The sequence below is a fragment of the Suncus etruscus genome, chromosome 14 (assembly GCF_024139225.1).
Source record: "Suncus etruscus isolate mSunEtr1 chromosome 14, mSunEtr1.pri.cur, whole genome shotgun sequence".
Taxonomy (NCBI): domain Eukaryota; kingdom Metazoa; phylum Chordata; class Mammalia; order Eulipotyphla; family Soricidae; genus Suncus; species Suncus etruscus.
Genome location: NC_064861.1, coordinates 86,648,310 through 86,657,094, shown reverse-complemented (window position 1 = coordinate 86,657,094; position 8,785 = coordinate 86,648,310). Strand labels below are relative to the sequence as shown.

The 8,785-nt window shown below is 59.1% G+C and overlaps 2 protein-coding genes across 6 annotated transcripts in view; one reads left to right on the top strand and one right to left on the bottom strand.

The window, feature by feature from the left end:
* The first annotated feature begins 595 nt into the window (after positions 1-595).
* On the top strand, positions 596-4,484 carry PAFAH1B3 (platelet activating factor acetylhydrolase 1b catalytic subunit 3). The gene is made up of 5 exons (XM_049787208.1): positions 596-985; positions 1,172-1,261; positions 1,921-2,037; positions 2,123-2,245; positions 4,165-4,484. The coding sequence occupies exons 1-5, from the start codon at positions 908-910 to the stop codon at positions 4,450-4,452; spliced, it is 696 nt and encodes a 231-aa protein (XP_049643165.1). The 5' UTR covers positions 596-907; the 3' UTR covers positions 4,453-4,484.
* Positions 4,485-5,280: 796 nt separating this feature from the next.
* Positions 5,281-8,785, bottom strand: part of CIC (capicua transcriptional repressor) — a 356,202-nt gene continuing 352,697 nt past the window's right edge. For 3 of the 5 annotated variants that reach the window (XM_049787135.1, XM_049787132.1, XM_049787134.1), the window contains 9 exons: positions 8,602-8,723; positions 8,320-8,486; positions 7,920-8,210; positions 7,497-7,819; positions 7,104-7,345; positions 6,847-7,001; positions 6,632-6,763; positions 6,329-6,460; positions 5,281-6,245 (listed from right to left, as the gene is read on the bottom strand). In XM_049787135.1, the coding sequence (XP_049643092.1) occupies positions 5,878-6,245; positions 6,329-6,460; positions 6,632-6,763; positions 6,847-7,001; positions 7,104-7,345; positions 7,497-7,819; positions 7,920-8,210; positions 8,320-8,486; positions 8,602-8,723 (1,932 nt within the window). In that variant the 3' untranslated portion in view covers positions 5,281-5,877. The remainder of the gene's footprint in view (positions 6,246-6,328; positions 6,461-6,631; positions 6,764-6,846; positions 7,002-7,103; positions 7,346-7,496; positions 7,820-7,919; positions 8,211-8,319; positions 8,487-8,601; positions 8,724-8,785) is intronic. The other 2 variants (XM_049787133.1, XM_049787136.1) reach the window with 1 other exon arrangement.

Sequence of the window (8,785 nt, the reverse complement as noted above, 5' to 3'; positions counted from 1 at the left end):
AGCTTAAGTACCCATAGCTGTGGGTCTATCTGAGAGTTCGGAGCCCAGACACACCCCACCCCTTAGATAGGGGAGCAGCGGCCGCCCAAGCTGCAAGATGAGCTTGCCCAGGAGGAGGAGGAGGAGGAGGAGGAGGAGGAGAAGGAGGAGGAGGGTGGCAGGCTGGGCCTTCTCTAATTTCCTTTCCCTTTCTGCACCTTCCAGCCTCCTCCTCCTCGCAGCCCATGCAGGTCTGAAAGGCCCAAGATAGACGGTTTCCGTTGTGTAGGGTCCTCACGGGCGGTGTTGGGGGGGGGGACGAGTCCCCACGAACATACACGGTCCTGGGGGGGTGCTGCAGGGGCCTGTGCATGCCCGCTGAGCCTTCCCCGGGTCGGGTCACGCGTGGACCGCTTTCTGGCCTCTCCAGGAATGGACTCATCCACTGGCCCACTCCCCTGCCAAGGGAATGGGCCTTCCCGGGGTGCGGGACAGGGGTGGGGTGCAGACAGGGGTGGCTCTTGGCAAATGGTTTCTTCCCCTCCACCCCACCCACTCCACTCCCCAGGTTCAAGACCCGCCCTGCAGGTAACTCAGCCCACCCTGTGCCTCTCCCACGCACCCCTCCAGACACCCCACGGCGGGTGCAGATGGTCTCGCCTGCTCCCCGCAGCTGGGCCCGGGTTGCACCCGACACTGAGCGGCCCGGAAAGGGACGCCCCGGACGAGCCCACAGCGCGGCCTGCGTGGGGGAAGCAAAGGTCGCCCGAGCCCGCCGCCGCCTCCTCCCCGGGCAAGGCAAGGGAAGGTTCCGGGGCGTCCCGGCGGGGCCGTCCATTGTTCCGGGAGGAGGAAGGGTGGGCGTGGCGGGAGGAGCCGCCTCCGGAGGGGACAGTCGCGGCCGAACTGCGGGAGAGGCGGCGGCGAGATGAGCGGAGACGAGAACCCGGCCAGCAGGCCCACGCCGGTGCAGGACGTGCAGGGCGACGGTCGCTGGATGTCCCTGGTAAGCCACCCCACTCGCGGGGCCCGGGAATCGGGGTTCAGGGGGTGCATTTGGTTTGCACAACCGAGAGCCCTTAGGGTGGTGCGGGCCCAGAAGGCAAGGCAAGGCAAGGCAGGGCGGGCGGGCCGCGGAGAGCGCGTGGCCACTGAACTGTGATTCCCCGGTTCTTTTCTCCACCTCTCCAAGCACCATCGCTTCGTGGCCGACAGCAAAGATAAGGAACCAGAAGTCGTATTCATTGGGGATTCCTTGGTCCAGCTAATGCATCAGTGCGAGGTGAGATTGGCCCCCCCCACCCCCCAGAGGACCACCCAGGTCTGGGCTCCTATGGACAAAGCCAGGCCAGGAGGGCCTCTGGAATAACCCGAAATAACCTGGGAACTGAGACTTTCTGCAGAGGGGCTGGATTCTACTGGAAGGAATGGTGTGCCCTGATTTATCAGATTAGGTGTTTTTTTTTTTTTTTTTACTGAGACTGAAAGGAGGCTTTCCTGTGAAATTTCCTAAGGTGAGGCTCTCTGTATTGTTTACTTAGAGCAAGTCCTAAGGGATTTCTGCCGAGCTGCAGGCTTTCCATTAAGATCAGCTCTACAAGGCTCCGGGCCTGTATGTAGTTATCTTTCCATCAAAGAGGGGTCACCCCATGCCAGCACCTTCTCAAAGAGGGTTTCTGACCCATATAGAATGGGCTTCAATAAGGGGAGTCCTGCTTCTGTGGGGTTGTGTAGAAGTGAGATTGATACTTTCACTGAAAGAAGTTTGATCATACTGGTATTTGCTTCTACATTGGCATTTGCTCGAGGTGAAACCTCGCTAGTCTGTTTCCACAAAGCTAGGCTCTTCCTGAGTACATTTGGTGAACACGAGACCCGAGACCCAAGGGGCTGGTTCAGGCTGGCTTGTAACCCTGTTCCCATGCCACCTCTTGCCCATAGATCTGGCGGGAGCTCTTCTCTCCTCTGCATGCGCTCAACTTTGGTATTGGCGGTGACAGCACGCAGCATGTGTTGTGGCGGCTGGAAAATGGGGAGTTGGAACACATCCGGCCCAAGGTGAGTAGCACTGGGGATAGGGGATAGGGGATGGGTAAAGACCCTTTTAACCTGTGCCCTGACTCTTTCCTGCCTCTCTCCGCAGATTATAGTGGTCTGGGTGGGTACCAACAACCATGGACACACGGCAGAGCAAGTGACTGGCGGCATCACGGCCATAGTGCACCTGGTGAACCAGCGGCAGCCCCAGGCCCGGGTCGTGGTGCTGGTGAGGATGGGGTGGAGGGCAGGAAGAATGGCCACTGTCAGGTGGGGCTTCCGGTATAGCCAGCCAGGCCCATTGAAACTGAGCAGAGAACCCTCAGAGTAGCTGGAGTTTAGGGTGGGTCCAGGTAGCCCAAGGAACTGCTGAAGATTCTAGGGATGTTTTTTACACATGTGTTTTAACACAGCTGTATATGAGGCCAGAGCAGTGGTAGGGTGTTTGCCTTGCACGAGGCTGACCCAGGTTGGACCGTGGTCCGATCTCCCGGCATTCCATATGGTCCCCCAAGCTAGGAGCGATTTCTGAGCAGAGAGCCAGGAGTAATCCCTGAGTGTCACCAAAAACAAAAAAAAAAACACAGCTGTGCATGTATGGGCAGGGGAAAGAGGGAATGTGTGCAGAGAAATCTTGGTGAGATGCTTGCTTGCATGCAGCAGACCCCAATTCATTGGTCCCCCAAGTACTGCCAGGAGTGTTCCCTGAGCAGAACCAGAAGTAGAGCACCACCTGGTAAGAGTCAACAACCAGGGGCCGGCGAGATAGCATAGAGGTAAGGCATTTGCCTTTCATGCAGGAGGTCATCGGTTCAAATCCCGGTGCCCCATATGGTCCCCCGTGCCTGCCAGGAGCAATTTCTGAGCCTGGAGCCAGGAATAACCCCCGAGCACTGCCGGGTGTGACCCAAAAACCACCACCAAAAAAAAAAAAAAAAAAAAAAAAAAGAGGGCCCGGAGAGATAGCACAGCGGCGTTTGCCTTGCAAGCAGCCGATCCAGGACCAAAGGTGGTTGGTTCGAATCCCGGTGTCCCATATGGTCCCCCGTGCCTGCCAGGAGCTATTTCTGAGCAGACAGCCAGGAGTAACCCCTGAGCAATGCCGGGTGTGGCCCAAAAAAAAAAAAAAAAAAAAAAAAAGAGTCAACAACCAAAGCAAAAAATCCTTATATCATGGGCCAGAGAGGTGGCCAAAAGGGCTGTATGCAGGAGACCCAAAATGGGATACCTAGCACCACATGGTTTTTTTGAGCAATACTAGGAGCAACCCTCTAAGCACAGAGCCAGTAGTCATCCCCGAGCACTGCAGGGTGTGGCCACCCAACCTCAAAGAAACAAACCTGGGGCCGGAGCAATAGTACAGCAGGTAATGAGTGCAGTTGCCCCATATGTGACCGACCCAGGTTCAATCCAAGTCCTGCCAGAGCAATCCCTGAACACCCATAGGAGAAACCATTCAGTGCCACTGGTTGTGGCCCAAAAGCAAACAAACCAAAATGTCCTCATGGGAGGCCAAAGCGATAGCATAGCAGATAGGGTGTTTGCCTTGTACGGACCCAACCCAAGTTCGATCCCAGACATCCCATATGATCCCGAGTCTGCCAGGAGTGATTTGTGAGCACAGAGCCAGGAGTAACCCAAGTGGCACTGGGCAAGGCCCAAAAGCAAACAGAAATTCCTCATGGGACCAGATCACAATGGGTAAGGCATTTTTGCTTTGCATGCAGCCCAACTGGGTTTAATCCCCGTTTCCCATATGGTCCCTTGAGCCTGCCAGGAGTCATTTCTGAGTGCAGATCTGGGAGTAATCTCTGAGCACTGTTCAAGTGTGTCCCCCAAAATAAATCCTCAAAACATTTAAATAGCCAAAAAAACCCAGGATAAACCTGGGCCCCTTTGCTTCTAGAAGGCACCTTTCCTCCTTGTCAAGGGACTGAGCTGGGCCCTGGTGTTGACATCTTAATTAGTGACACTCGGAGGCGGCACTCAGGTTCAGGTTCTTATTGAATGGGGTCTCAGACACAGTACTGGGGACCACCCTTCCCACCCCCGTTCCCATCCCCGGTATGTGCTGTAGTGGGGGACCTTTGAGGGAAGGGTGGAGACAGAGAATGGGACTTCACTCAAATGTTGGATGTCCTTCCTCAGGGTCTGCTTCCACGGGGCCAGCACCCCAACCCACTTCGAGAGAAAAACCAGCGAGTGAATGAGCTAGTTCGGGCCGCACTGTCTGGCCACCCGAGGGCCCACTTCCTGGATGCTGATCCGGGCTTCGTGCACTCAGATGGCACCATCAGCCACCACGACATGTACGATTATCTGCATCTGAGCCGCCTGGGTTACACCCCCGTCTGCAGGAGCCTCCACTCATTGCTGCTGCGACTGCTGGCTCAAGACCAGGGCCAGGGGGCTCCCTTGACAGCGCCCACACCTTGAGTGTCCCTCCATTAAAGCCTCACTCCTCAGTCTCCTTCCTTTCTTTCTGATCATCTGGATAGCCAGACCTCAGCCTCATCTCTGTGGGGCTGAAGCCCTCTGAGTTGTGCAAACACCATGGCTCTAAACCCAGACTCCGCTCTTCGAAGCATCAGGCAGATTCCATCACTGCAGAGCTATGGGCATGCTGGGCATTCCTGGGGAGAACCTAATGGCAAATACTTCCCTGAGGGATAAGGGTCAAGAATTTGGGGAATAGGGGCCGGAGATACTGCACTGCAAGTTAAGGCGCTTGCCTTGTACATGGACAAGTCCAGACTGGACCCACAGCTCCCTAAGCTTGAATTTGGGGTGTTCTTTCCTTGATTCCAAAGTCAACCTCCCTTTACTCCTCCTTTCACAGAGAATAGAGGTACTAAGCCTGGCTAAGGGCTTAGGTACCCTCTGGCTCAATGGCAGTGCTGGATCTGGCCACATGGGGGCGGCATGGGTCAAGAGCTGATCTCCCCATCTGGGCCCCCCCATCAGACCTCAGGTGGAGCTAGAGCTTCAAGAAAGCACAACCTGCTGCACATATACCCCCCCCACGCCCTCCACTCAGTACCCAGACAGGCATTCCCTATGGGTTCATGAGCACCACCAGGAGCAATCCTGAGTGCAGGTCTAAGAGGAAGTCGGGTACTGGGCTCCAGACAGGCAGTGTGAGCAGGGAGGGGAAGGAGAGGGGCCCTGTTCTGCAGCCACCTCTGTGTACAAGGGGAATTCCAACATCAGGGACAGGCCTGGCACCATTCACCCACTGTCCCTCTAGAGTGAGCACCACACAGGTTGTGTTAAACAGCTTTAATCTCGGTCATTGCGGCTTCTCGGCACAGTAAGAAATATTGCACATGATCAACATGTCTTGTTCGGGGGACGGGGACGAGGGTAGGGAAACACCTTCTTAGAAAGTACAACCCAAGTGAAGGGCAGAGGGGCCGGGGAGTCGGCCCTCCCCATGCCTGTGGCAAAGTGCAGGAGCCCCCACCCCCAAACTAACCTGAGTCCAGCCCCTCTGGGGAAAAAAGGGGTGCATGAACTCCCCTCCCTTCCACAGGCGCCTCCCTGCGGCCCATGGCCCGCACTGCCCTTCAGCTTGCAGCCCTCACATGAGCCATTTTGCATAAAATACAAGTGAAAAGGTCTGAAGGTCACACACTCCAGGCTCTGTACAGGGGGCTCCGTGCCCTGCTGCTCCTCGGCTGCCCCCCATCACGGGGAGAAAGCCGTGGGAGGGGAGGAGAGGCCTCATTCCGCCCCAAACGGGGAAGGACGAAATGGCTTTATCGGGGAATAGGGAACCATCCTGCCCCCCATTCCTGCCAACTTCATACTGTCCATGTCCTGAGGGGGGCTGCTGTGGATCTCAGGGTCTGCAAGGGCCCCTCACCTGCCTGTGGCAGCCGTGGAAGGGCCGGGTGGTTGCGGAGATGCTGGGGAGGGGCCCTCCCAGCCAGGCTGCCCGGGCGCTGGCTCAGGGGGTGGAGGCAGAGGTGGGGCGGCTGGGGCTGTGCCAGAGTCCGAGCCAGGAGAGGTGGGGTCAGGCACCCCCGCAGGGCTGGGAGTGGGGCCAGGGGCAGCAGTAGCGCCAGTGGGGGGTGGTCCAGGCAGTGAGGCCTCAGCCCCAGGGGGCTGCTCGGTGGGCGTGGCTGCCTGCATGATCTTCTGGCGCACCTCACGGATCTTCAGCTGCAGACACACCTTGGAGGGGAAGATGTCCGCATAGCGAGCCTGGAAGGCAGCCGTGGCCTGGGCTAGGAGACACAGGCCAGGTAGTGAGCCGGGACCTGCAAGTCCTCTCTCAGCGAAGCCCCCCGAAACCCAGAGACAGGCTCACCAGAGGGGAAGAAGCCGTGGTCCTGAAACAGCTGCATGACCAGGGCACGACGCTGGTCCAGGGTACGGCGCAGTGAGGAGTAGGGTACCTTTTCATATTCCAGCTCTCCCAGCACATCCTCGGCTTCTGTCCCTGGGGAGGGACATAGCGTTGGGGGAGGCACTACTCTAAAAATCCACCCCAGCCTCCACGGATTTCCAGTGGATGCATAGAAGGGACCCACAGAAGTTCACGCAATATGTGTTGGGCTTATCCTTGTAGCAATGTCCTCCCGCCTAAACCAAGACTTTCCCCCCATAGCACCTGTGCGATCAAAGGTGAAGATGTCCCCTTCGCACTTGGCGCTCTTGGGGGTGTTTGGCTCCGAGCTGCAGCTGGAGCGTCTCCTCATCTTGCGTTTGGGTGAGGTGGGATCCTCAGGGGCCGAGTCCAGGTCTGAGAAACACAAGCAGGCTCAGCAGAGGCAGCCCCCCAACAATTCCCCCTGGAAACCCCATGCCCTCCCGGCTCTCCACTACCTGTGGAGTTCTTCCTCTTCTTGCGGTAGGAGCCCAAGATGGCACGGGGGGAGGTGGCCAGAGACTGGAGGGTGGGCGAGGGCAGTACCTCCTCCGGCCGGAACTCGGGCAGCTCGGCAAAGCGCTCCTCGAAGTCCACCTCGGACAGGACCCTGCTGGAGAGCGGGCAGGGTCACCTCCCCCACCCCCATGGCACTAACCCCCACAGTGCCGGCCCCCCTGCACCCAACTCGGCCCTGCCACCAGCCCATGCTCACTTGTCCACAGAGTCAAAGGTCTTCTTCAGGGGCGGGGGCCGCACCTTCACCTTCTTGCCGGTGCCTGTGGCCTCCTTGCGCTCAGGGGTGTCCCCAGCTGCCCTCCCGCTGCCGCCCTCGCCGTTCCCGCCGCCACTGCTGCTCCCGGGTGCAGGGCTGGGAGGGGCAGGAGGCTCTGCACGGTTCTCTAGGCCCAGTCCCGGGACACGCCAGTCTGCAGCTGAGCTAGGGAATTTGCTGGCCTGGAAGTGGGCAGGACAACAGGTTCAGTACAGCTGGGGACAGAGCTGAGCATATGCCCAGTTCGTGCAAGGTTTTATAGGGGTGTCTCATGGCAGGCAGAACCAGAAAAGGGTCGGGCCAGGCTAGGAGCCAGGAGCCTGGGTCACTTACAATGCTCTCTGCACCCTTGGTGCTACCCCGCTCCTCGGCAGCTGGGGGTGGAGGGGGGCTGCTCCGAGCCCCAGGAGGCCAGGCCTCTGGGGGCGGTGGGGGGCCTGGAGTTGTTGGCTGCCCCTCCAACTCAGACTCGGGGGCTGGAGTCTCACGGGAGGGGCCAGGTTCCAGCGGTTGCCGGGATGCTGGGCCAGGCCTCCCTGGGGCACCCGCCTCAAAGGAGCCCACAGGAATGCTGGCAATGGCTGCCTTCACTTTCTGGGGGGCCTTGGGCACAGGCCGCTGGGCTTTGGGGGCCACTAAGCTGTAAGTCATGGAGCCTGTTGGTAGAGAGAAGCACAGTTGCTAAGTCGGGCCTGACAAGAGCCCCATCCCGCCTTGTGTCCCAAGTCCTCCCTGGCGGCACAGCCTAGCACCCACCTGTGGCACTTGGGAAAGGACTGGTGGGGGCTGGGGTGGCAGCAGCAGGGCCTGGTGGGCCCTTGGGCAGGGTGGCAGCGGCAGGTGGGGTGGTGCTGGTGGCCACGGTGTAGACCAGACCTGGGTTGGCCTGCGATGGCTGGGCCAGAGGTGCTGAGGAAGTGGGTGCAGGACTGCCAGGGTAAAACGCTGTGATGATGGGACCCCCAGTAGCTGTGCAAGTGGGGGGCAGCTGGGGGCTGGGCACAGGTGACACGCCCACCTGGCCAGGAGCCAGCAGAGGAGCTTGGCCTGTAGAGAAAATGGCAAATGGAGGGATGGGAGTCAAGGCCTGGGGCGGGTGGTCCTCAGCCCTCTCCCCATCCACATTCCCCCGTCAGTCTGCCAGGCTGCCACTCACCTGAAAGCAGGGGCTGCACAAAGGCTGGGCCACTAGGTCCCAGGGAGGTGAAGCCAAGGGCAACAGAGCTTGTGGGCCCATATGAGGTGACGGTGCCAGGCTGGCTGGATGCAGGGCTGGTGCCCAGGGGCAGTGCATGCCCTCCTGCCGACTGGACGTAGGTGATCCTGAAGCAGAAAGGTAATAGAGAGGAGAGGTAAGCCAGGTCCCTGGCCCCACTCCAGTCCAACCCTGCCCCCACTCTTGTCCAACCCAGCCCCGGAGTGGCCCAATTAGCCTCACCTGGTGGAGGAAGGCAGCAGAACCTTCTGGGGCTGTGAGGTGGGTCCGGGGAGTGTGGCTGGGCTGAGGGGCGGCACCAGGCCGCTGGGGGTGGTCACGGGCACTGGAGTCAGTTGAATGATCTGTAAGCAAGGACCCCCCCCAACCCATAGTCTGGGGTTAACTGAGGCTCCAGATATGAAAG

Coding starts and splice junctions, on each gene's coding strand:
- PAFAH1B3 (XM_049787208.1), top strand. CDS start 908: ATGAGCGGAGACGAGAACCCGGCCAGCAGGCCCACGCCGGTGCAGGAC. Junction 2,038..2,122: donor TGGAACACATCCGGCCCAAG/GTGAGTAGCACT, acceptor CTCTCTCCGCAG/ATTATAGTGGTCTGGGTGGG. Junction 2,246..4,164: donor AGGCCCGGGTCGTGGTGCTG/GTGAGGATGGGG, acceptor GTCCTTCCTCAG/GGTCTGCTTCCACGGGGCCA.